General features: G+C 43.0%; 1 protein-coding gene across 1 annotated transcript in view; it reads right to left on the bottom strand.

Moving 5' to 3' along the window:
- rapgef5a (Rap guanine nucleotide exchange factor (GEF) 5a) overlaps positions 1-27,940 on the bottom strand; it is a 61,021-nt gene that overhangs the window by 11,674 nt on the left and 21,407 nt on the right. The window contains exons 6-13 of the mRNA XM_069680943.1: positions 23,083-23,164; positions 22,913-22,961; positions 22,728-22,801; positions 19,055-19,240; positions 9,185-9,330; positions 8,047-8,147; positions 2,487-2,565; positions 2,248-2,392 (exon numbers count right to left, since the gene is read on the bottom strand). Coding sequence (XP_069537044.1) covers positions 2,248-2,392; positions 2,487-2,565; positions 8,047-8,147; positions 9,185-9,330; positions 19,055-19,240; positions 22,728-22,801; positions 22,913-22,961; positions 23,083-23,164 — 862 coding nt within the window. The remainder of the gene's footprint in view (positions 1-2,247; positions 2,393-2,486; positions 2,566-8,046; positions 8,148-9,184; positions 9,331-19,054; positions 19,241-22,727; positions 22,802-22,912; positions 22,962-23,082; positions 23,165-27,940) is intronic.

The following is a 27,940-nucleotide window of genomic DNA, read 5'->3' as shown; positions in this document are numbered from 1 at the left end:
ACTACATGGCATTAGCATCACAGTCTGTGCCGCTCTTACTGGTAGCATTAAGTGTAAATAATGCTGCGTAGGTAGATTACATTACAGAAACACCAGACACATTCTTTACATGTACTTTGAGGATGACTGGGCACGCTCTGTAAGTGTCTGTGTGTAACTGTGTGTTTGCATGACACAATAATAAGAAGCATGAACACACACACACACATCTCCACACACCTGCTTATCGCTGACATTGACCTGCCATAGCCTCACATCCCAATTCCCCCGCTCATTCCTCTGTTACTAGGCAACTATCACCTGGGTTACACACTCACTATATGAGATTAAACCCAATGCCAACCAACCCTCGCACTTTGGTTTCCATGGCAACGCAGCAGCGCAGAGTAATGCAGCCGTCGGGTCACGGAGGGACAAGCGATGGGTGCGTGTGTGGACGAGCTCACGTGTTTGTGTGTTTGTGTTTCGGCGTCACGGGTGTTGAATGGATTCAAATACTGTTCGGGTGTTCCATGTGAAAATGAGAGAAAAACACAGATACAAGCAGCATTTTAATGTGAGGAATGTGATAATAGTGTCATATTTTCTGTTTTTAATACCATGACGTCCTCTTTAGGATATTGTATTTTGTCCATATGGTGAGTATTAGAATGCTTATCTAATGAATGACTTTTTAAAGTTGCTTTATATGTGAATGTTTCTTCTGGTTATCGTGTAACTTCAGGAAATAACACTTGGGAGTTTAGAAGGGAAGGGCCACCTACCGAAATATTATAGCATAGTGGTGGCATATATAGAATCAACACCAGATAAACTGCTTGGAAAACTGATATATAAGAAGATTTCGACGATATGAACGGATATGAACGAGGCTTGTTTAAAAGAGCAAAAGCAGAACTCCCGCCAAACTTCACCATATGTCTGCTAATATTTCAGATGTCTGTACTAAATGTTTATTTTCACTGTCTATGGACAAGTCCAAAGATTCCACACTTCTGGAAGGACGTTGTAAAATGTTTGTCAGAGGTGTTTGACTCCAAAATCCCGTCAAATGTCAAACTCTGTGTGCTTGGAATACCCCGAACAGCCATAACATAATGACCACTGACAGGACATTATCTTGTTACAATGGCCCCCGTCAGTGAGTGCGATATATTAGGCGGCAAGTGAACTCATTGCCCTTGAAGTTGATGTGTTGGAAGCAGGAAAAATGGGCAAGCGTAAGGGTGTGAGCGACTTTGACTAGGACCACATTGTGATGGCTAGACGACTGGGTCAGAGCATCTCCAGAACTGCAGCTCTTGTGGGGTGTTCCTGGCCTGCAGTGGTCAGGACCTACCAAGAGTGAGCTGGCGACAGGGTCATGGGCTCATTGATGCACGTGGGGTGCGAAGGCCGGCCAGTGTGGTCCGATCCAACGGAAGAGCTACTGGAGGCCCCACCTCGCAACTTACAGGACTTGCAAATGTCTTGGTGGCAGACACCTCAGCACACCTCCAGAGGTCTAGCGGAGTCCATGCCTCGACGTGTCAGGGTGGCAAAAGGGGGTCCTACACAATATTAGGCAGGTGGTCATGATGTTATGGCTGATTGGTGTATATCCGGAGGACTTTATGGAAGAGTATGGACCCTCCATCATTGAGATTGTGGATGAAGGAGCTTGGGACTGTATCGGCCTACAGTGCTAAAGGCAAGCGGCAAGACTTTGTTCAGCTCTGGGAACCATACATGAACATCATAGAAGCTGGGACCATAAGCTTCAGCTGAAGGGAAATGTACTGATGTGTTATATTGTGTTTTTTTGATGTGATGCTATAACAAGGAAATGGCAAGAGTCATATTGGAAAAAAAGCATACAGCCTTCTATTATGATATAAGCGCTCTTTTCATATGAAGGTGCTTCTGTCTTATCATTTTTTGTTTGCTTTGTCAGACGGATGAGATAAAAACATCTCTGTGGTGCTCCTGTGGGAGGACGCTGAAACTCAGTTCACAGGAAAGACAGCAAACAAAAAGATCAGGGAGGACACACACACATGCACACACATACACACACTTTTTAGCTCTCTGTCTTTCATCACAATATACTTGATGTTCTGTCTGGGCAGAGCTTGAGGAAGGAGAACCCCGTTTAAGTCCAAGACAGATAAAGATGAACGAGACACGAGTGAAAGGACACGAGAGGATCTAACTCGTTAAATCATTCACAAACAAGAGAGACAGAGCGAGAGAAGAGTAGTGTCCTACCTTCATGAAGCTCCTGACGTGCTCCTCTTCCTTCAGGAAGTCCTTGTAGAGCCGGCTCCAGTGGGAGACCAGCTGCAGTACCTTACGCTTCCTGAAGAGGGCGTCTTTGCCCTCCTCCTGGCCCCGGCTGCGAGTGCTGCTATAGGTGAGAGCGGTCAAGGAGACAAAGACGGACGGTGTGGAGGTTGAAAGGATATGTGTGTTTATGTGTGTGTGTGTGAGTTTGACAGTAAGGATATTGTCCCAGCAGAGCCTGACAGAGGTCATTGGTGGACATGAACACCAGGTAGGTCAACAGGAAGTCATCCAGCAGCATTTCTGAAAGACAGGAAATGCATCAGTCACACAAAAATAATGTGAAATTCTTGCTTCAGTCTGCATTGTGTTTCAGTGAATGGTGTCCTCTTTGCTTCGGCCACATTACAAAACATTATAAATAGTCTTTAACTCTTCACTTCATAAATAATCCTTCTAAATGTCCCCATTAAATCGCTCCTACCTTTAACATTGTGCTAACATTTCTTTCTTTCTTTCTTGGTTTTCATCAGGTGATGCTGTTGCTTTAATCGGCCATAACTACCTTCCTTTAAATCAATAATTTTACATCTAAATGGATCAAATGTGAAGTGATTAATCCCCAGTAAGTGATCAGCATCTCTGCAGTGCCTCCCACCTCCAAATAGCATTAAAGCTTCTTTTAGCTAATTTGTTGTGTGGGTTCACTCTCATCACTCTCATGGCATCATGTTTGGCTGCAGTATTTCTTCTCAGTGAAAAGCTCTAAAAACCCTCTCTACACTACCTGCTCGGCACCAAACAGCAGACAGATAACGTTAGTGACGAGCTGGTGAGCACAGTGGAGCACTTAGCCGCTAAAGAGGCGGATATTTCCCTCAGGAGTTGGAGGGAGACCAAAGCGAGAGCGAATATTGGCCAGAAGCATGATTCAAAATGAAGCTAATGCAGCCATGTGTCAGTTAGACGTGTAAATATGCAACTCCTCTCTTACAACTCCGCCAGAACAAAAAAAAACATCGCCTTGAGTATAATTCTACAGTCATTACACACTTTGGGATCGCCGCTAAACTTGATGTTGTGGTTGAAGTGAGCTTGCTTATGTTTCCATCACATGTCAATCAAAAACATTTACACCCTCTATACCCATAGAGTCCTGATGGCGCAGATTATTTAATGTTTCAGTTTAAATAAAGACACCTTTTTCAATATATTACATGTGACTAAACTACATGTAAACTAAATTATTAGTAGCTTTAAGAACAAGCTAAGCAAACATTTACATCACTATAAAGGATTTCTGCTCGTATTTTCACACTCTAAACTACAAACACTGAGGAAGAAATTAATCAGAGAGCGAGCTGCAAGTGTGTGTGTGTGTGTGTGAGAGACTCAGCAGGTGTTCAATGGCTAAGAACCGGATATAAACAGCCCTCGTGGCAGATGGGTAATGAGCCATTGTTGGTGGTGTGAGGGAGCCGGGGCGTTTGTGTGTGCGGTGTCAAACTCTTTCCCTGGGAAAATGTGTGACCCAAATATGGCTCCGTCAGGCAGAGAGCAAAGAAATCAATTATAGAAGAGCGAGCAGAGGCCGCAGCATTAATATTTGATCGACCGTCTTCTCTTTAGAAATAAAAACACAACTTTTCTCAAGAAATATTTTTAGGCAGGTCTGACTGAGCTTATCACTTTTTAACCCCGCTGACTTACTGTCACTCCTCCTTTTAGAACCTTTTCCTCAATCTGTGGATGCTAGAGCTACTTGACCAGCAGTCTCTCTCTCTCTCTCTCTCTCTCTCTCTCTCTCTCTCTCTGTCAAACTATCACCGTCCGCCCCCCTTTTCCTACAACCCCCGTTTTTCATTTTCTCCCTCTCGGCGGCTACATTTCCTCCCGCTACTACTCCCCTCCTACGCTCAGCTCTCTGCGATGATAAATATCCATTTTCATCTTCAACATATGCCCTCTGCGTTTGCCCGCTGGCACGCACAAAGTCAAACACACACACACTCACAGCACCCTGATGAATAACTCATTCACTTCTGACCTTGGGGACTTTATCTCTTGTGGGAGAGAAAGGAAGAGGAGAGAACATATGTGTGTGTGCTGAACTAATCGCGGTAATCTGCTGTGTTTTTTCACGTGTGTGTGTGTGTGTGTGAGTGTTTTTACGTGTACACGAGGAGGGACGGTTGGGGTAATCGCTCTCTCTCTCTGTGGAAGCGTGTTCGAGCCTGTTCAACATGCTGCACGGCTAAGCCCGCTAAAACGGCACACTGATGCTCAGCAACACCCCAGAGGGCCTCGACACACACACACACACACACACACGCTCACCCTCATGCTTATTCAGCGCACATAGACCGATAGATGCACGCACACAGATACAGAGAGAAAACACACACTCTTGATCTGCATCCCTGATTCTGCCTCTCCTTTGAGTGAATAAAAATCACACAAAGACCACCTCAGTCTTCTCTCTCTCTCTCTCTCTCTCCTGCATTCATCTCTCCGTCTTTCTTCGTTTGCTTCCTGCAATTCAGTGAGATGGCTCCCTGTGGACTGCTGGGAACTGGTGCTGCTGAGGAGACCATAAATAAAGACGCCTTGTCTTTAAACGGTGCAAACAGGAGCAGGTTTCATAAAACACAGGTTGGGACCCAGATGCCCCTCTGTGATAAAAGGTGTTATTCTACTGGACCTGGGCTCCACGATGACACTGGACAGTTAAAAGAAGTTAAGATCTAAAGATTATAACAACAAATATAGTGTGATTTTTACTTACTTTTTACCAGGATTGATTATCTTATACATTAACCATATTTTAAAAACTGGCACAAAGTGATAAGTCAAATGATATCCTCATAACATCCTATTAATTATTCTCGAATGTGAGGATTTTTAATTTTCGAGTTTGGTTTTTTAGTGTTTCCTGTTTTATTTTGTCGTTTATGACACATGTTTGTTACTTCCTGCCTTTGTGTGTTTCCCTCCAGTTTGATGCTGTGTTCGAAATGCCATACTATACGAGCAGTACCAACTGATTAGGTCAAAATGTAGTATGCAAACAAAAGCAAAATGTGCAGTATGCCAAAAATACCCGGATGTCGCGCTGATTCAGAAAAAATCTCCAGTATGCATCAGATCAGTCTACCTCGCCTACTGTATCCCACAATGCAAAGCGCTGAAACGTCATAACAGCAGTTGAAATGGCAGACGGCAGAAGAAGAGGTGCAGAAGAGGGCGCTATAGCTGAAGAAGCAGCTTTTTAATTTTGGCACGCTATTGTTTACTTCCCCTTTCCAAAACCAGAAACTGGCGCCTGGAGCTGTATACTGCAAACAAATTTTGAACAGCTCTGTACTACATACTACTGCCAAACGCAGTATGCAGTATGTACCATAAAGTATCCGATTTCAAACACAGCAAATACAAAAAGATGGACTACATGACAGCTCCCTAAAAGTTTAGCCAAACCCTCTCCATCGCCCCCTGCTGACTGGCTGCAGTATAGGTCATAAAGCCCGCCCCCTCCATGTTAACAGATGGGACATGAGTCAAATTATAAAATCAAAATACACGTCAAATACATTTTTCTCAAACATGGTTTCTGCCATTATAGTTAGTTCTTTTCATTTACATCCTGTGTTAATTTTTCTGACAAGTAGTTTTAGTTTTATTTGATGCTGTAAAAAGGATGATTGACAGCTCTGTTGACAAATACGGCTCCTGCAGCCGATCTGTTCTGCATTAGCAGAGTAGAGGAGGAATGGTAAGAGAAGGCGTAACTAAAACAATCACTACAGTCATTAAAGTTTCCATATCTGTGAACGTCTGCTTCAGACCAAGACAATGAAGCTGTTCTGCTGCTAAATATGTGTTTTGGTTAGTGGAAGTGGCTACAGTGGCTCCACCCCCTGATCGCTACTGCACAACTCTGGATCCAAAAGACGTCACCAATGCAAGATGACACGTCATCCATCTTTATAGTCATTGGCCTGGACTCTACTACTCACACACCTGTGTTACATTACACGTTGTCAGCTCTCCAGCATAAAGCCAGCCTCTTATCATAGTTTTTTTGCCAGTTCATCAGGTATGTTTGTGTTTGCATGCAGCCGACCCTAGCATGTTTATTCGGATTTTCGTTCCTGGACCAGTTTCATTCTTCAGTTGTCTGCCGTACCTGCCTACCTGTGCTGGCATTTGGGTCCAGTTTCCCTGCTCTTGAGCATTTCATGACAGTGACAGAGATGCATCAAAAGTCACTGTTAGACTTGAACTGGGACGCTGCAGTTTATTCTTATATACGCTGGTACTTCACCGATTGTTTTGTTTTAGCTACTTTAACCCTAACACTTTTTAAGATTTTATCAATAAAGGGCTAACCAAGTACACGAAAAAATAGTCAGGATAAATCAGGATAGATATAATCATAATTTATCCATCAAAATAATCTGCTCACAACACCCTGAAAACAAGTGACAAAACATTTCCTGAGGTTAAACAGCAGATGAGTAATATAACTCCTGGTGGGTGGTCTTGAGGACTGTGAAAATGATGGTTAACAGCCCACTGAAATGGTTTGCAGCAGGAACGCCTGCAGCAGCCCGAGGGAATCGTTTCACAAACTCATTAAAGCGTTTAACCTCTCGAGTGTTTCTCATATTTACAGGCAATGACATGGCTGAGTGACTGCACAGTCGCACCTGGCTATGGTGTGAGGGCTGACTGACTCATGCAGCCAAACACACACACACACACACACACACACACACACACACACACACACAGCCTAATCAAGGTGGAGAGCATACCTCCTGAGTATGTACCCACTTTGGAGAAAATGAAAGCGACAACAAGTTACAACACAACCCAACACGGACCTTTCTCAATGTGCTGAAACAAAATTCTTGGAATGAGTGGGCGCGGAGTTGCTTTGTGTTGAACATACTTTTGGTCAAACAGCAGAGACAAACATGTCAGCTATATGAAAAACTGTTTACGATTACTTTAATTTAACTTAATTTTTAATACTTGCATCAAACTATAGTTTTCCATCTTTAGAAATACAGCCGCATTCACCATATTCACAAGGCAGCCATTTTTCTTCCCTCATGCTCTGGGTGTGAAGCTCAATGCTAATGTTTTATTAATGTATACAGATCAGGCAAATCCTATAAACAAAGGCAATCAATCGGTCAAATCAATCATAATTCGCGCTAAGACGATGGATTTGACAACTCATTAGCTATTGACAGTTAATGCTAGCATTTAAACGCTTCCTAGCTAACATGACCGTTAGCAAACTACCTTTACTGTTAGCTAGCTAACATGACTGTTAGCAAACTACCTTTACTGTTAGCTAGCCAATATGACCGTTAGCAAACTTTTACTGTTAGCTTGATAACATGACCGTTAGCAAATTACCTTTACTGTTTGCTAGCTAACATGACCGTTAGCAAACTACCTTTACTGTTAGCTGGCTAACATGACCATTAGCAAGGAATTTCACAGCTTTCCAAGTAGATCATGTAACATTTTTAAATGGTAATGTTAGCTACAAAGTGGTTAAATGCTAACATTATGAATGCTAATGAGTGATCAAAAATGTTCAGTCAAATGTCCCCCTTGACTTTACTCTGTTTTGTCTTTTCAGTTGCTAATCAATCAAGAGCTATGAAAATACATCTAGTAGGGTAGGGTAAATTGTGTGCATGGATGCCCTCTGACAGATGTTTACGAAACATGTCAATTCAACTGTGTGTGTGTCGACAAACTTACCGCTCTCCCTGCTCTCTGGCGCCCCTCTTTGGTCGTCCAACCGCAGGTCACTTAGCAGGTGCTCCAAGATCTTGAGCGGTGTCCCCGACACCACCACATACCTGTAAGACGAAGAGTCAGGACAATCTTCCTCACTAGAGCATGAAAACCAAGCACGACCACTTCTGTCCCTCCATCCTCCCTCCTTCTCTTCCTCCTCACTCTCCTCAACGTCGTCGTCATCGATGTAGCGGAAATGGGGAACATCAAATGTACACATTTCTGAACTGCTACCATCTTCATCATGATTGCTTTCCCCCTCATCATCGTCCTCCTCCTCATCTTCTTCGTCTATGTCCTCCTCTGCCTCTGCAAGCGTAGCTAGCTCAGTGGTCATCCTCATATCTAAACGCTTCCAGGGGATCAGCCCTCATCTACGCTTTGCAGGCCCAGGAAGGGTGCTCTCCTGTGGGGTGAACTGGCGTGCCGTCCGCCCCTGTCAGTTCAGAGCTCCAGAGATAAAACCCTCTCTCTGACAGCTGCTTCAGTAGCACTCAGAGGGAACTGATTGCTAGTGAAGATGCTGAGCACTGTATATACACACATACAGACACACACAGACACACACACCCACTTAACCTGCCTGTCACTGACACTCCCTGCATTGTGCCTTAGGTCTTGGCACAAACTGGCTTAAAAACAAGCAAACACACTGCACAAAGACATTGACTTTGAAGAAATACACACACACACACACACACACACACACACACACGCACACACAGACACACAAGCTCACACATGTACACGCACCCATACATGTGATCCTAAACCCATACACTGATTTGTGGAAGGAAGTAAGTAAACCCGTCTTGGTGTCATCTTTGTTTCCCTTTCAGCTGAAAACAAAAAAGCCATTCTCCTCGGCCCTCTCTGTGCCAGAAGCTAAAGCATACATTATGTTACACAAATGCGCGCACACACAAACACACACACACACTTGACACTTATCTTTTGCATGTACGTGCAAGACTGTGTGGTAGCAACTTGAGATCCCAAAGTAAAACAAACTGACAACAGGAGGGAGGAGTCCTATGATTATGTTTTTTGTTGCCCCTTTTGGTTTAAGGGCTCTTGTTTTGTAGGAGGAGGGACTCACCTCTTGTCGCAATCCTCCTCTCTTGACCCGCCCCCCGACGATGTGGGTGAGGGCCGGTCTGATGGCGACGTCACTGATGACGTCACTCTCCTCAACACCAACACGTCTCGTCCTCTTTCCTTCAGACAGACTCTGCCCAAGGCCTCCTGAGGGAGAAAAACAGAGAGACGACATGTCAGAGAGAGAAGTGGTGAAGATACTGGATGCTTTCTTTCTGCCTTAAAGGGATAGTTTGGGTTTTTTGAAGTGGGGTTGTATGAGGTACTAATTAAATGGCTCATTATAAGATATATTTGCCTCTGTATATCTGCAGTCTGTGAGCAACACAGATATGTTTGAAGTAATTTAAAGTACAAACTGTGTCACCATTACCTTTCCTGTCCACCAGACACCATGCAAAGTTCACTTAACATATAGGCCACACTTTTTTATCAACCCATTTAAAGGGATCTAATGCAAAATAAATCATCGTCACATTTACTGATGTTGTCATCCACCTTGAAAATCAAGTAAAAGTCAGGCTCAGGTGTCGTGACCCCTTCACTCAATATGAAAATATTTCTCCTCCACAGTCAAATTCATCACACACACCTGCTCATACATCCACACATGCACAGACAGATCCTGTTGGCAGCATCAAAGGGAAGTATTGCATTTCCCGCCCTCAGAAGAAATGGTATTGTGTAATTAATTACAATGGGGACACGTAGGAATGTGACACTTGAAATGATCTCCCGCTTTAAAATTGAACCGCAACGTGACACACGCACACATACACACACACCTGCAGTGGCAGCAAAGGGAACAGAGCTCCAGATGGACAAAGGAGCACAATAAGAAACAGCCTGAGGACAGGAGAGGAAAAGGAGAGGAGAGAGGGAGATCAAAGGCTGAGAGGAGCAGGAGCAGGAGGAGAGATAAAGGAGCGACGTCTCTCTTCTCCAGCTGCTCGCTGCAGTCTCTGTCGCAGTCAGAGGGATCGAGGAGCAAACACACTGACACAGAGAGCTGTGTGCAGGGCTCTCATTCGACTCCACTGTTTCTTCCTTTAAGACACAGATATGTTAGGACTGCACCAGGTTGTGTTTAGTCATATACTGATATTTGTTCTCCCCTATACTGATTCTGATACCGATACCGATTGCCTGGCTCTGGGAACTATAGAAATCCTAACATTAAAACAAGCTGCGCACCTTCAAACAAGCTAAGCTAATTATAGCAACCGTTAGCTAGCACACCCCTTCTGATGTCCTGTACCCACCAGAGAACGTTCAAAGTTTAACTGAAAATGCTTCATTTGGTCATTTAACCTTTTTTAATGATCTTTAACTTAAGAAATACAGCCTTAAAATAGTGATAGGAAAACTATGCTAACAGTTTGCTAGCTATGACTACCGTTACACTTTACGCTAGCTCTGCACTGTTGCTGTTTGCTAACGTCACATGATGATTTACCACTTCTGTGCTTTAAAACTTAAGTAGGTAGTGGCAACTACAATATATAAAATATTTTTGTGTGGGCCACTGCTTTTGAGGAGAAACAAGTCGGTTTTTTGGGTGCTAATAAATTATCGTATCGGATATCCCAACAGATAGCCGACACTGCATTTTAGGCTGTATCAAAGGCTTCTTTACACAATATCTTGGTGATGATAGCATTAGCTCTGTTGCAAACACATCTGCTAAACCTTGAAAGAAGTCCTAAAGGTTATACAAAGTGCCAACAGCACAGTAATCAATATCTGTGATAGCATTTAGAGCTTTGATTTTATTTTAGACATCATGGAGCCCTAACACAGAGCAGTCACAGATACCTCAGTAACCACAAAAAAACAAGTCAATAACCGGCTGACACGAACAAGCAAACACATGCACTCACACACTATCTGTGTGATTGTCTGATGAAAGGAGTTGTCTGATCCTGAGAGAAGCAGCTGGGGGTTTGACTCGGGTCAGACACAACAACATGCCCAAAGTGCTCCGTGTGTGTGTGTGTAGACGTGCCCCGATGACTCAGATACAGGAGTGTGATGCAGATGTTCAAATCACAAAGGTGTATGTATATTCCTCCTCCTCAGGTGTGTGTCTGATTTCTCCTAAAACCTTCATCTGCTTAAATACAATATGATTAAAAAATGAGCAGCCCTTTAAATACGATTCTGCCCACCACATCTACAGTGCTTGTGAACTCTGTTTTACATAATGCTGTGATGTGCAGTTTCAATTTAACTTTCCAGATGTTTCTGTCTCTTTTCCCAGTTTAAAGCCGTTTCTTGTGGGACTTTCTGTTATCTGGATCAAAGGTTTTAAAGGGTTGAGGGTGTTTGAGGCTAATTTGTGGTTTGGGGCTTTATAAATAAACTAACTTCAGAAGTTAAACTTCAGTTCAACGTTACATAACTGTCCGTGTCTACGTTACTGTGAAAAGACAGGGATGATATAACACCCGCAACTGCAAGACGGAATATTTGTCTTAATTTTGCACCTTATAATGATTCATTGTAGGGGCGTTCAGGTAGTTCAGAGGTTATTGAGAAAAAAATATGTATAAAAAACACTCGCCCACTCCTGCCAGCTCTGGTTTGATTCCCGATAGCGAAGCCTCTGTCTTGGCTGCACACTTGAAGAAACAAACTGGAGGTGTTCATGGCAGCACGATGTCTTGTTCAAGACTCTGAAACATCTTTGACTTTGCTTAGATAACTGGAGCTGTTTTAAAGTTGCATAATGCAGTAAAATAATCTGCAATTTTAAAATGTCTTTTTAATTAATCGTTCAGTTCTTCAACCCAACCGTCAATAACTTATGACACACTATAGTGAGTTAACGATACATTATTATTTCAATGTGATTTAAGTATACAGAAATTTACTCAGCTGTTATATCAAACAAAATCATCTGAAATCCAGTGGGATGGATTTTCAAAATGAAAGTTTTACCAGGTCTTGAATCCACATATAGAAAATGTATGTGTCTAAGTCCCTCACAGCTCACAGTCCACTATATAGTGAGTTTGCAATTTTGTGGTGTTGCCGAATGTTTTTTTGTTTTGCTTCTTTTAAAGATTATTTTTTTGGCCTTTGGCTTTATTGACAGGACAGCTGAAGATAGAGAGGAAATGTTGGGAGTAGAGAGTGGGGGCTGACATGCACCAAATGATGGGCAGACTGGGAGTCGAACCTGTGATCAGTGCGACGAGGACTGTAGCCTCTGTACATGGGGCGCCTGCTCTACCGACTTTTGACAATTTTTTTACACTATATACCATCATGCATTGCACTGAAAGAAAAAAAAAATAGTGATGATGCACTTACCAGCGCAAAAAGTGTTTTGTAAATTTGCAATTGAGCTCACTTTTTAGTACGCCACATAAAGCTCCCTCTTAAAGGAGCAGTTCGCCCCTGTAAAAAGCCACTGTCAGTCAAAGCTGTTCCATTCTCCATTCCTACAACAGCCAGCGTGCATTGCACCCCTCCCTCTGAAAGGAACGGCCCAGCGAGAGACGCTGGAGTGAAATACTACCGTTTTCCATTCAAGGACTTTGATCGCTGCAGGCAACGACTCAGAGCGGTACAGAATCCGAAATACGATGAGAATATACCGGTGGATCGTCTAACAACTCTTCAGGTCTGCAGTCTACATTTCATTTCGTCCTAGATTGAAGAAGTGTAGTTTAGCAAGCTCCCTGGCTTCCGCCAGATGAGCGTTTTACGTAGTCTGGTGGAGGTTTTCCACGGCCTATTGGAGAAGCAGATAGCGTCCTCCATTTTTTTTATATCACAATGGCATTAACTCCCCATAATAGCATGATAGGACTGAGGTTGAGAACTGGCGAACTGGCCCTTTAAGTGAGTCAGAAGTAATGAATGATTTTGGACACAACAGATGTTTACTTTTACAGAATTATTGCCTCTTCATTATGTAACGAGCTGAGATTAAGTCCTCAAAGAGATGCTGACAGCTGATAAGAAAGGCACTGAGGCCTGATGTAAACAGATCTGACACTGCATGACATTAATTACATTTTGGGCTGTCACCCAGACCGCGCCCAGCAGCCCAGATGTGATGTCATGATAACAAGTTTGGTGGCAAAGTGGTCGAAAGGAGACGTGCAATTAGATCACATCATCCAGGGTTCGAATATGAACCAGGAAGCTTTATCAGAAGTTTCCCCTTTACCTCCTCTGACCTCTCCAGTCTCTCTAAACCATCAATGAAAACATGCCGGGGCAGAAATCCTGTGTGAGAGAAAAAAAAGTAGATTATGTAACCAATTACATAGAAACTACAATAAAAACAAAAGGGAAGAAGTTGTTGTGCCGTCTGTGTTCTTGATACAGAAGCAAATTGTTGATCTTTCCGATAACACACTTGCAGTCTTTACACTGATGCCAAGAAAAACAACTCTGAGCCAAGAGGAGGAAGGCGGCTTCTTAACACACACACAGGCGCGTGCGCGCGCATACACCCGACATCAAAAGGCTTCTAGAAAACACACCAACACAAGAGTAAATCTTTCCCCACTATGCATATGAAACTACGCGCACACACCCACTTTATCCACACACAAATAATCTGCATAGACTTAAGTGCAAACAGCAGCCCCCAGGAACAACATGAATTCAGCCTGAGAAAGAATGCAAACCATGAAAAAGAAAAACACACAAAGTACATACTTGAACAGTGTGGTGAGGAGGGGTCAGACGGTTATGCAACACAGAAGAGAGGGAACAAGCAAGAAAGAGAAGGAGAGAAAGATAACAAGGGAAGAAACTGAGATGAATGGCAGGAGAGCGGGACGGAGAGAGAGACACGGAGGGGTAAGGAGGGGAAGTGAGAAAATAAGAAGCAGTGATTTGAGAGGAGTTTGTATTCAACATGGTTTTTATCCAAACTTTCAAAATGTTAAGTTGCATTTGTGTATTCGTATTCGAGAAAAAAAGAGACTGAATTTGACCGAATTTGGAAAACAAAACTCAACAAAACTTAATAAAATGTAACTTTTCCTTTCTTTTGTTCACTGCTGAGAACAGTGCCAATTAAAAGAACACTTTTTTCTTACTTAGAAAGGCTGCTTTCGGTCTTTTTTTAATGTTTCACTGCACTTGGACAGCAAAACTAGTTATAAACTTGACAGGACAGAGGAAACAATCAATTAAACTTTTAGCTTCTGATATAATTTGTTGAAATGTTGGACGTGTAGAACAACACAGAACATTAATAACAGTACATCAGGACCGATCCTGTTACATTTTAATACCTGGCCTGCCCCATAACTGCAATGCACGCATCCCAATTACACACACACACACACACAATATTGTTCTCTTTTAGGTCTGCTATGTGCAAACAACGCAGGTATAGCCCCACTAGCTGCTGCTGCTGCTGCTGCTGCTGTTTCTGCTGAGTATGAGATCTTATGTGGGATTCCACAACGTTCCCCCCGTGGCCTCTAACGAGAATGTTTTTCGGCATAAATTGCACCTTGCATCGTCGCTTCTTGCTAGCGCCAACCACCTCCGAAAACCTCTCTCCTTTCAACCAATTTTAGCTAAACCTGCATCTCCACATCTTAGCTCATCTGCGTCTAGCCACAAACCGCGACTGATGACGATGATATAATGTCACGCAGCCGGACGTCACTGTTTGTAGCTCGCGAGCAAAACGTAAACACGTAAAGCTCGCTGAGTGTCAGAGACATTACGGTCAAACAACTTGGCTTGCTTCTTTTGTTATGGTAATGTTAGGACACTGCATGACAATTTTCGCATCAGCCTTAATCGCAGCAAATGTAATACCTACGGCAAATTTAAGACAATTTTATGACCTTAATTTCCTTGATTTTAATTAAAGACCTTTGAAGACTTTTTAAGGACCCGTGGGAACTCTGATTCAGAGTTATGCAATGTATCCTGTAATGGTTTAAATCAGTCATAAGCAGGTCATAGGTCATGTTCGACTCTCCATGCTGCCATAGATCAAGATTAAACTGTCATGTCAGGTATGTTCAAACCTCCATAACTGCTGCTCTGAGGTCAGATCTCAGAGCAGGTGTGTCGGTCTCTTTCCTTCCACCTCTCACCATCCCTTCCTTCAATTCAACCATCTGTACCTCCACCTCCTCTCCACCCTTCCCCTCCCCTCTCTCTGTGTCCTCTCTACACTCCTGGAAACCCTTTCCTCTTCTCACAGTCTCTCTCTGTGTCTGCCTCTGAATGGTCAGACTTCACGCTCTGGAGGTTTGAGATTTGGGAGGAGAAAATAGAGAGCAGTGGACATGCACTGGCTGTGTCCCTCACGGGGTCATAAACGGCGAGGACACTTTCTCTCTCTCTCTCTCACACACACACATCGAAAGAGTTCAATGTGTGCACAAGAAAGAAGGAAAGGATGACAAAAAGCATCTCTAAAAAAGTCAGGACTTTTCTCCCTTTCGGCGTCTCACTCAGTCTGTCTGTCCTCTACTTTTACACACACACGCAAAATATGACAAACTGTGCAGAGGAAAGGTGGGCCTCATAGAAAAGCCTAAAGGAAGCACTCTGTGTTCCCTTCCCGTTCCTGTGTGTGTCAGTGTGTGTGTCTGTGCTGATAGCGACAGAGCCATATCTGTGTTGTGATAGCTCTGGGCCCGATTCCTGGAAATAATGGATAAGAAAATGAAAACACAATGCTTTCAGGTCAGCAGCGCACATAATCTGCAACCATAGACACACAAACACACACACTCGCACATATAAAGAGTGTAATATAGTGTAATGTAGTGACCTTATTTAATCCCTTATGCAGGTGGAGCTGTGGTATAGTATAAAGACACTAAAAAACACAGTTTGAGTTGAGTGATTATGGAAACAGCTCACACCAGTTTGTCTGTCGTTGGAGAGAAAAAGAAAAAAATCACCATGACAACCCAATAAAGGAGAGCGGTGAACCGAGCTGTGTGCTTGGTTTTGGTTTCTGCCACATGAAGCCTGAATTCACGATGATCAGGCAAAATATGACAAAGCTGCACAACAGGGATCACTGACAAGGATCGTCCACATGCACACAAATGATTATAGACCACACTGATGATTTTTATGACTCAACACAGTCCAATATAAGAAATAAGCATCCCTGTGGGGTGTGGGAGGCGCATAAACATACTTTGTAACCCTCAGCTCACAAATCAATGACTTTTCCTGCTTTTGCTCATGCTGTTATTACATACCTTTTATCTTATTGATATTAAAATCACACAATAATAAAAGCTTTTGAGATAATTTGATGACAAACTGACTACTCATACATGGGCGGCTCATGTTGCTTCTTTTAAAACACATTTGATAGGATGTTACTTTCTGTTTTGTCTGACCCGAGAAGTGCATCCCTTCTGGTGTTAATTTCAACCATGCAACAGTGTGTGTGCAGAGCGACATCTCTGAATACATGGGCATCTTTAATTATAAACCTCTTAGCATTCATTCAATGCAATGTTTTCCCCAAATCTCAAACCAGCTCCTGTCATGTTTTAAGACATAAAATGCTCTGCTTGAAATAATAAATTGTGTCTGATATGTTTTGTCTGCTAAATACGTTTAATTACCTTGTAAAAATCCTCCCAAGGCATCTCCTCCTCCTTCCTCATTATAAACTCCCCAATCTGCATAGTCCCGCCCACTATGCAAATTGCCCCCAAAACACTCTGCCATTGTTTAGTGGCAACTTGTTGAAACTTAGCTAGCTTGAAATGTAGGTAATTAGCAGTAGTAACGTTAACGTTAGAGTCAGTAGTGAGATTGCAAAAATGACAATGACAGTTACAGCTTGAGGTACAGGGTTGCACATAATGATATGCATAGCGTCACCCCGCCCATTAATGTGATTGGCTCCTTAGGTTTGAGATGTCTCAAACCTGCCAATCTGAAAACCTGTTGTTCAGCCTGTCCTTGGTACACTGCAGTTTAAAAGCAGATGGAGATGACTGCTTATGTTGTCCCTGATATGTCTTGTAGCACATGAAAAACACCACATGGAGATGTTTACAAGGTTAAACACTGTTTTCACTGGAGGGGGCTTTAAAGTAGATATAAAGCTAATGATAAAACATTGTTTCCTTACTCTACGATACTGTCACATCAATTATTACAGGATACTACAGGATTCTTTAAAGCTATATCAGTTGTTTATGTAAACCAAAGACGAGACCATTTCTTTTTGATCTATTTCTACATATTCTCCTGCAAATGAGCACAAAATATTTGGGAACTTGATCTGGACTAGTTTCTAGAGTCCTGTGGATTACAAAATGCTTGGCTCTGCGTGCTTCTGGGAAATCATTTGCATTGTATGGTTGTAAAAATCCTATTTACTCACACGCTCTCGCAGAGAATACAAATATAGGTGATCATCATTCATAAGGCTTAGAAATTCTTCCTCCTAATTAGTTCACATTGTGACATCTTACACAGTTTGAGAAGGCTGGCTATTATACTTTATTAGATTTAAGTGTAGTTTGAAGAGAGAGAAAACGAGTTTAAACTCTCTTTACACTCCTGCTTTAACAACACTACACACATATCTCTTATGTAGTTCATACAGTAGCACAGCACAGTACAATCCTACTTTCATATATTAGAAATGAAAGTTAAGTCATATGTACTTTGGTAGATCCCCTACAGGCTGAGCTTCAGTCACACTACCCCAGCTCACTGGACTCTTCAAACACACGCGTTGTGATGTGAGGATGAAATCAGCCTGCCTTCGCTTGGTTTCCTGCCCTCAGGTGTACTGTACAGCGGGATTATACAGTACAACGCTTCACTAACATCCCACTCATTATGTGCATACACTGACTCAGCCTGCCACAGCACCAACAGTGCATGAACAGACACACGAACGCACACACAATCCAACACATGATTATAAGCTCTAGCCGCCAGACACACACGCACAAGTGAACAGAGACACACACGCAGCACTTGACAGACTGTGAAAGGAGTGTGAGATCACATTGCACTAAGCCATTATTAACACCCACATAAGACGAGCTGGAGGAGTGCTGGTTGTTTAATCTGAAGTGATCTGAATGAAGCGACACACTGTGCATCTGCTATCATAACTTTACATGTACTCGGATTATGTATGAAAGGGAGCGTGCGTGCTGTTAATGGGTGCGTACACGTGTGTCTCAGATCAGGATGGTCCTGATGAGGATTTACTCCACGAGTTACTCAGACCTGAAGTGTGTGTGTGATCTTAAAAGTGACGACAATAGTGACCACATAATGACACCCATTCCCTCTCTACTCATGCTAACCATGTAGCCACAACTCGATCTGCAGATTGCATGGTTAAAAAAAGAGAACAAACATCATATTTTCTGCAGAAATAAAATGTGATATGATCAGATTTCAAAATAAAAGCACCAGCCACAACTTGCTCTGCGGATTACATGGTTAAAAAAAGAAAAGTTCACCAACCCTCATCATATTTTCTGCAGAAATAAACTGATATGAACAAATTTCAAAATAAAAGCACCAGCCACAACTTGCTCTGCAGATTACATGGTTAAAAAAAGAAAAGTTCACCAACCCTCATCATATTTTCTGCAGAAATAAACTGACATGAACAAATTTCAAAATAAAAGCACCAGCCACAACTTGCTCTGCAGATTACATGGTTAAAAAAAGAGAACAAACATCATATTTTCTGCAGAAATAAACCAAGATATGATCAAATTTCAAAATAAAAGCACCAGCAACAACTTGCTCTGCAGATTACACAGTGAACATTTGAACACCTCAAAACAAAATCTTTCCTGCAAAAATTTGCTGTCTGATATAACTGACATTTCAAAATAAAAGTCCCCTCATCACCCCCTCTACTCACCGCCTGGTTCCTGTCGGGCAGCCTGTAGTTGTGGTTCTGCAGCAGCCGGCAGCCGTCCTTTGCGAGCCTCTGAACGGCCTCCAGCCCCAGTCTACTGGTCAGATCCTCGCGGCCGCACCCGGTCCCCATCCCTCCGCCGATGCTGCTGCTGCCACCGCCATCCCGCAGCGTGCACACCCCGCCCAGCTGCAACACAGGGGGCATGAAGACATATCTCAACCCACAGTCCCAAGACATGGTGGAAGAAGTTTAAAAGCTGCAGCAGCGACAAGTTCTCAGCTGCCCCTTTCTGTCCATGCGAGGAGAGCGAGATGTAATCCCAGCTCTCTCTGTTCTCTCTCTAATTCTCCCTCGTCTCTTATTCTCTCTTTCTATTACAGTGTGTAATTCCCTCTATCTGTTGCACCTCTCTTTGTCTCAGTCTGACTGCTCTGTGTCAGAAGATCTGGCTGAGGAAGAGTGAGTGTGTGTGATTAGTAGTGTAAGTGGGCGGGGGTGTGTGTCTGAGTGGGAAGAGTGTGTGTTATGGGGGTGTGTGTGTGTGTGTGTCTGTCTGCCTCCTCCCATCTACAGTTCAGACTTAGAAGTGTGTTACAATCTTTGTCGCCCCGATGAAGAAGATAGAAAGTGGCTCAAGAAAACATCTGAGAAGGTGTGGGGACTTTTCTTAAAGCACTTCGAGTCAAGACGTAATTTTCCTCTCTCTTTCCTCTCTTTTATTGCTTTATGATCTATTTATCGTTTTGTCTGTACCTTTTCTTTTATTTACTTATTTTTGCTGTTCAAAATATGAGGATATCCATTAAAAAGAAAAAAAGCCCCTTTAAACCCCGACTTGCAGATGCTTCCTGTTTTACTCCAGAGCTGAAATATTTATTTCAGTAGGAAATTTCGGCTAATAGATGGGGAGAGACGGAAGAGATCCCTCGTATACTTTTGTTTTTTTTGTTAAAACTAGTTCAATGAAAATATTTCTGAGGGGAAAAAAGAGATTTTTTAAAAACAGGAAAGACCAGGACATACAAGAAGACGATAAGACCTAAAGACGTGAAGAGAAAGAGAAAGGAGACACATTTAATTCAAAGAGCTGCAGGAAACGAGAGAAACTAATGGCTTTGTCCTTGGATAGACCCGTGTGTCTGTGTTTGTATGTGAGTGTGCTCCCTTGGGTTCAGCTACTATGATGGTTATCACCAGTGATGGGCATTTGGTCTGTTTATTTTCCTTGGAAGAGGCAGAGAGGGGTATTTCACTTGGCTCAGAGCTGTTTAACCCTTTCTGTGAGCTCGACTATCCCACGCTGCCATGCTCCTCCAGAGGCCAACACACACATCAACACACACACATGCAGAACATGATGGCATACTCCCACGCTTCATTTTGTTTACTAGGAAAAACCCCCCTAATGACTTCAACTCTTATCTGGTGACATACCCACGTACACAAACACGCAGACGTTATATCACAGCCTCGGCCCCTGTCCCTTTCTACTTCCTGTTAACCTGTTTTCAGCTTCCTGTCCCAGACGCGGAGCACAGCGAGATAAACCCGTCTTTGTCTGTGTGTGTTTGTATCGTGAGGCTGTCTCTGTTTATCTCCTTCTCTCTCCCATTGTGTCCTTAATTTTACTCTGAGCGCTTGTTTCTCAAGACCCACGACAAACTGAAGCTTCCAGTAGGCTGAAGGAAAACTGAAACTAATTAGACTCAAGTGCAGTTAAGTTGCCCTGGAGTTGAAATTAAACAAATGAGGGGTTAATCGTCCTCCTTCTCATTATGTCAGATAAACTAAACAAATAATCATGTGACCACAACAATCTGCAGTGGTTCCTAAACCTCCCAAAACGATCACAGGATGAGGATCAGTGGTTGGTCTTCATGGCTCTTTTCTCCCTTCAGCCTTCTTTACACATCACGTCTAAATCGTTGCAAAGTTTTTCATTGTTTTTGGTTCAAGTCATTGGTCAGCTGAGCAGCTCCAGTCAACAAACCGCAGTTTTAAAAATGGCGGTGGCAGCAGCAGAGTGGGACTCTGTTGCAGCAGGGTTCAGAGTGAGAGGTTCCTAAGGCACAGGGCTTCGAAAGTACTTCAGATTATCACATAACAAAAGCTGGTTTGTACCTCTGTGCAAAGTTTCAGCACTGGCGCTAATGCACGAGCACCTGAAGAGAAAACACACAGGCGCTATTCTGGATGACATCAGTAGGGAGAGCTTTTTAATATCTTATGTCCTCATAGCGGTTTAATACTCTCATGAAGCCATAAAGTCGTCTGCCTGCTTCCTTAGAAATTCCTTTGAATCAGTGTTTGATAAAATGTTTGGGCTAAAATCTGGGCTTACCGGTGTTTCAAGTTGATTGACTGTGTGTGTGTGTGTGTGTGTGTGTGTGTGTGTGTGTGTGTGTGTGTGTGTTGGTGCATGTTGCGCTTCTCACATGTAGGGCTTCCATGACTAGTTATTTATTTTTCGTCTGCCATTATGTTGAGCACTTGTCTTTGTGTTCGGAGAGCTATAAAAACAATTACGTTTGAATAATTGTGTAATAATTGAAGAAAATAATCATTTAGATTGATCAAGTAATCGGTAAAATAGTCAATATTAATCGATAGAAAACTAGTAATTAGTGGCAGCCCTACATCTCAATGAGCTGCAAATTGTCTGCAATATACAAAACAAAAGATGTCTGCCTGGTGGTGCAGTGGTTAGCGCTGTCGCCTCACAGCTAGGAGGTTCCTGGTTCGAATTCCATTTCGGACGAAGTGGGCCTTTCCATGCAGAGAGAGGCCCCACACAGACATGTCAAATTGGCGGGAGTTTTCATCTTGTGTTGTGTAGATGTCCCATCAGTGTTGATTGTAAATATATTAAAGGAGTAAACTCTCAGCGCGTGATTTGCTCTCCTGCTCGGCTAAAACAAAAACAGCTGAATATCTGAGTCGACCAAAACACTATAAAAAGTGTCCTCGTCTATAAGATCCTCTGCACTCATGTTGGGATTTTGTTGTCACTCTTAGCTGCATAGTTTCGTAGTTAATTTGCAATATAGGTGACTGTAGAGTTCAGAAATCCACAGATCGCCCCCACAGACACAGATCATGGGGAACGACTGCAGGTGTTTTTCACACAATAAATCTACCTCGGACAGAGATAATGTTCAAAATCTGTTATATTTAAGTGTTTTCTTTTTCTGCTCTCCCCTCTCTTCTCTGGTGTAATCAGAAATGAATAATTGATGGAGCAAAAGAAGTTTCCACTGTACAGAGATGGGACGAGGAAGCAAACAGGCCTCCCACTGCGCTGCTCTGACCTCATTTTCTACGTTCATCCTCACAGAGACACACACACACACACACACACACACACGCACACACATTCACTCACACATGCACACAATATGAACTCAGTGACCTTTAAGAGAGCGAGGTAATCAGAATATTTATGATCTGCTGATATGGATGATGATGGAGTTAAATTTTAATCGGCCAGTATTGGTCGTATTCAGCCTTTATAGCAATCTGGTTACAACAGCTGTTTATCGTACCCTATGTACTGTAGAGGAGCAAGGACGAGTAAATATTTAAACAAAAGCAGCTTTGCATGTATTTAAGAAACATTTCAAAGACGTACATCTCCTCTGAAAAGCTGCTGTGTGTGTGTGCGTGTGTGTTTTACCGGGCTGCTCTCCTCGCTGGGCGTGCGAGGCTCCTGTTGGCTCGTCTCTGTCGCCTCAGAGTCCTGCTCTGATACTGCAACAAACAAACACAAAAAACAATAATCAGGTGATCAGTAACCGTTCTGCACGTTTGTCTTTGGAGTCTTCATAGTGCGGTAAAAAAGTAGACTAAATGTATACTTACAAGCTTTGCGAGTCTTGCGGGCAAGTGCAGCCGCCAACTCACTTTGTACCTGCAGGAGAAAAGGCATGAAGACAAGACAAGACACAAGAAGTATAAATGATTAATAAAGAAACATTGTCATGAAGCAGCAGTTTTGGATGTTGTATTAACTAATCTTTAGACACACTGACCGTAGAAGTGAGCCTCTCGAGAGCTTTCATCTGGAGGATCTCACTGCAGATGTCCCTGTTGCCTTCAGAGTCCTCCTCTGACCTGGGGTGGACACACACACACACACACACACACACACACACACACACACACACACAGATTTACATCCAACTTAACGAGTGCATTATTGTGATCAAACAGTTTCCTGAAGAAGCTTTGGTCCTGTGGACGCTGCCCCCTGGTATACGCAGAGGAGAACTACAGCCAAGAAACAGCTACTGTACTTTCAGCTGGAAGGTCTTACTTGAGGATCTTTGTTTATCTTAAATTGATTGAATGAAAGCCACTTTTTAATTCACCCGGTGTATAAAGAAACCTCATTACTCCATCCAACGTAGAGTGACTTCCTACCGGCTGTTCCCTGGTGTGTCAGAGACCAAAATAAATCAATCAAAACAAGTAAAAATATCAATAACGTTTGGTTTCTGAGAACTTTTTTCGCTATTTTTTGACCATTAATAAGCCAAAGCAATAGCAGTAAAATTAGCTATTGCAGCCATACATATAATAGACAATGCAGTAGATGAGGTTATTTTCTGTGTGAATATTATATGTTTTTTTCTACACAGTCGTATCTGCCTGTTTTATTTCCCCTCCCGTCTGTCTTTCTAGTTCCTCCCGCCTCGTACGACTTTGTATGCAGCTTCTCTCTCTGCTCCCCCCGTCTCTCTTTCATGTGGTTTCATTTAAAAAAGCTCCCAGACACACCCTCCTATTGATGTCAGTGACACTGTGTGTGTGTGTGTGTGTGTGTGTGCGGCAAGGCTGCGGCTGTGTGAACATGTGTTCAGAATGTATATAAATGTGTTCGTCCTGCCTGGGATTTATTTTTCCTAAGTCTGGGTGCATCTGTGTGTACACTTGTGTGTGTGTGTGTGTGTGTTTGCTGTATAAACAGGTAGTTGTTTTGGGGGTAAACTCGACATTATTCCCACAGCAATAACACGAGGTTGAACGGTTTGTCTTCAACGCCGCACCCGAGGGCCCCTCATCTAATATGTACTCTTATAAAAAAACTCTTTGGATTGGTCTCACACACTCTGCCTCACCCCCCTGTGCGTGCGCACACACAAACACACACACACACATGGACCCATTTGCATACAATTTGGATTTTATCAACCGATCCCAGTGGTGCTAGTAATAGTTGAGAAAGAAAGAAGATGAACCCGGTGTGGCTTAGTGTGTGTGTGCGTACACTGTAATCTGATAAGGGAATGATAGATGCAGAGGCAGGAGAGATGGTGATAACATGCAGCCCTCAGCTTGACACGTTAGCTCCCAGCTCTGACACAAAGACAGCGAGAGAGAGAGAGACGAAGGCAAGTGGACTAACAGATGCCTTAAAGAGGGGGTATTATGCTCTTTTAATTTTAAGACATATATACAATGTTACAATGTTGGATGTTCAGACTAAACGTGGGTGAAGTTTTAGATCTGTAGGTAAAAGTATGTTGGAGTTATCCCCAGGCCTCTGAGCTGCGTCTGCAGGCTGCTGTGAACGCCAGGTTTTTCTACACGCTGCACTCTGCAGCTGTGTCCCAATCCAGGGGCTGCAGCCTTCGAAGGCCGCATTTGAAGGCGGATTGCATCACAGAAGCGCATCGAAGGCTGTCCCAAGGCTCCTTCAGAAGCAGCCGACAAATGCGTCCTTGGTTTCCCGGGCCGCAAAGGATCCATCGGGTGCATCCTTTGAGGCCCAACATATCCCAAGATGCATTGTGCGCCAATTCAAACGAAATGGAGGACTTTTGTGCGGCTGAGGAATAAACGCTTTAATGTAAAAAGTTTTTGGTTTCAACTCAATCGAATAGCTAGCGTTACACATGTCTATAAAAACAAAAGGGCCCTTGTAACAAATTATCACTTCACTTACTCAACGTTAGCTATGCTAGGCGACGGGAGCGGTGTTTGGTGATGCAAGGGTTTCCGTTCGGCTTTAACGGCCGACGCAGGCTACGAATGGAGCATGCGTGGATTGTTCTTTTGAAGGCTGCAGCCCCTGGATTGGGACACAGCTTGTGACGTCACAAAGTGCAGCCTCAGCAGGCTTCGGAGAGCTGGCCAATCAGAAAAAAAGCGGGCTAGTAGGGGCGGGGTTTCTTAAAGGGACAGAGCTGACTGAGACAGAGGCTGTATGAGGGCCTGCACAGAGCACCAGCTACCCCGTGAAATACCCCCCCTTAAAAAGAATGCTGACAATAAAATACCATTACTGTCAAAATAAAAGCTTTGAAAGATTAGTTGTTTGTGTTTTCGTTTTAGTATTTATGGCCAAAAAGACTTCCCTCCACTCTCCTTTAAAATAAGGAAAAGATGCTCAAACGTCTGGATGAAAAACAGAACATTATTTTTGCAATTGAATGCTGGGAGTTTTGTCCATTTGTGGCTCACGAGATGTTCAATGTCTACTCTAATTCATCATGTTAAATCTATTCTCGTCAAGCTCATTAGTTTTTTTTCAGCTGGTGCTCAGTTTGGCAATTTGGTGACTCACCAGAGCTGCAGGAGCCGCACAGTGGGAGGTGTGTCACCGATCATTAAGCAGCACAGAGCCGTATTGATAGAGGATTAACATGATTGGTGCTCGCCTCCCACCACGACCATGTGCAGTCATGTTCTGTGATTCAGTAGAACAGATCCCACTCAAAGCTTACCAGTTTGCATTGTCACCGGGTTTATTAGATTCCTAATGCAGGACGAATTTAGCGACGTATTTTCATCTACCTCCTGAAAATGCAGATGTACTTTTGATTTGAATGCTGCCAATTGAACACAGAATGAAAGGCTTGCAGATTTTGTGGAGGAGGAGAATATAATCTGTGTAAAACCAGTCACTGTTTGGTCGCCCTCGTCTCTATCCAAAATGTTCCTTCGGCGTTCTGCAGAGTCTGTTTGGCTTTTTGCCCTTTTTGGATCAGAGCAGCCTGCAGAGCAAGCAAGTGGGTTTTTTTCTCCTCTGAAGCCAAGGTGTCACATTTAAGCTCCTGGCAATTCTGCACCTCCTGCACACTGATAAGCAGACTGAAGGGAAACTGGCAGGTTGATTGTTACTCACTGACACCAAATCAGACTATACCAAACAATAGATGTATGGAGGGAGAGTATGTATAGAGGTAATGTAATGTATATAATACGCAGTATAACGTGGGTACAAAAGAGGGCCTCTGGAGAGTACACAGGTTTGGGACTTGTGACTGTTTTGACACCATCATGCAGTAAAACATTAGCTTTTATATAATCATTGAAACTCATTAACATTACATAATCAAATACACAGTAATAACAGTACTTCAGGTTTCAGCTGTTGTCCATTAAACATTATTGTAAGGTAGTTTTGTTTGTGTTGTTAGTACACAGACCTACATGTGAACATTTGTTCTTAAAGCGGTAATCTTGAAGATCTCAGTTTCGTTCTCTTTGGCGGCACCTGTGGCGATAAACGGTAATTGCGGGAGCACACGTCCCAGATATCCAGACAGTGTTGCATGTGTGACGTCCACAGTTGGCTCCAGCTGTAACTCTTGATTTTCCTCGCTGACGGTCGCTTTCCTTTTAAGACTGTTTGCCTTCATCTGAGCGTCGAATTTGTTTCTTTTTCTTTGGATTTTCACTTATTTTTGAAGTTGTATCTGTAGTCATCCATCTTTTCTTTGTTTGTTCAGCCATAGTAGATTACTGTTTACTCGCAACACTTAAAGAGACCAGAAAAGCAGCCGCTTAGCTCCGCCTACCCTCTCTGGCAGACCAACCACTGCTGGGTGATGGAAAACGTGTCACTAACTGGGCGCCGCTTGTGATTTTTTCTTCCGCGAGAGTCGCCACTGACGGCCAGTCCGTTATACTGCTAATGCAAAGGCTTTCATCAGTGGACCATAGGCTCACCATTGTGTTACCTCATTCCGCGATAGATAATGACTTAACAGAAATGTATAAATCTTCAAGATTACCACTTTAAACATAAAATGTTGCAGGTTTATTTTATAGGATTACATACTGAGTAGATGCTCATGTTACTACATCCTTCCCCTGTTTTTCATGTAAAGCTGGAAGCTGTATGAAACGCATTAACGGCAAACGACTGACATGAGTGCGTACAGTTTGCTCGAAGGGATGACGTTCTTATCCAAACATGAACTTCTCCACTATTGATTCACATGAAAGCTAACCTCGACTCGTAATATATTTTAGACGGAAACGATGTGGTGACCTCTGCTGCAGGTCCCGTGTGCAGGACATAGTTAAACTTTAATGCCTTCTCCTTACACAGCTCTTCTGAAAAGCACTAAATATGCACGTTTTAGCTCAGACTGTAACATGAGGCAAAGAGGGAGAGGGAGATAGAGGTCATTCAGCTGAAGTGGATTTGGTGAGAGAAAAGGAATGACAGAAGAAGAGACATGTTGAGAGAAGGTTTTTTGTATGTTAATGTTTGACTCACTCTGTTAAATTAACAACAACAGTGAATGTTGAAGTCCCATTCCTCCTCGAAACCATGAGATTCTTGTTAAACGTATTCCACAAAACAACATTCCTCCCGATGAGCACTGCAGAGAACAACGAACATCAAACTAATCAACTTTAATGACCTCGGTGTGCCTTGCAGTGAGTATTATTGTTCAGACGCAGCAATCCTCTGAGACGTGCTGGCAGTGTTTACACAAAATGATTGACGCACACTAAGAAACATCTTCCGCACACGATGCAGGAGAGATAACCCATTTCATTAGCGGCCTGTTGTTTGTAGGCTTTGCTTAAGTTGGAATCACAAGGAGGAGGAAAAGCAGTCTGATAATGCTGCCTTATCGTGTATCAGTT

Source organism: Semicossyphus pulcher, unplaced genomic scaffold (genome assembly GCF_022749685.1).
Source record: "Semicossyphus pulcher isolate SPU_LCO1_2020_fin unplaced genomic scaffold, fSemPul1.0.p SCAF_5, whole genome shotgun sequence".
Taxonomy (NCBI): Eukaryota; Metazoa; Chordata; class Actinopteri; order Labriformes; family Labridae; genus Semicossyphus; species Semicossyphus pulcher.
Note: the sequence above shows the minus strand (reverse complement) of the source record. Positions and strands in the feature narration are given on the sequence as shown.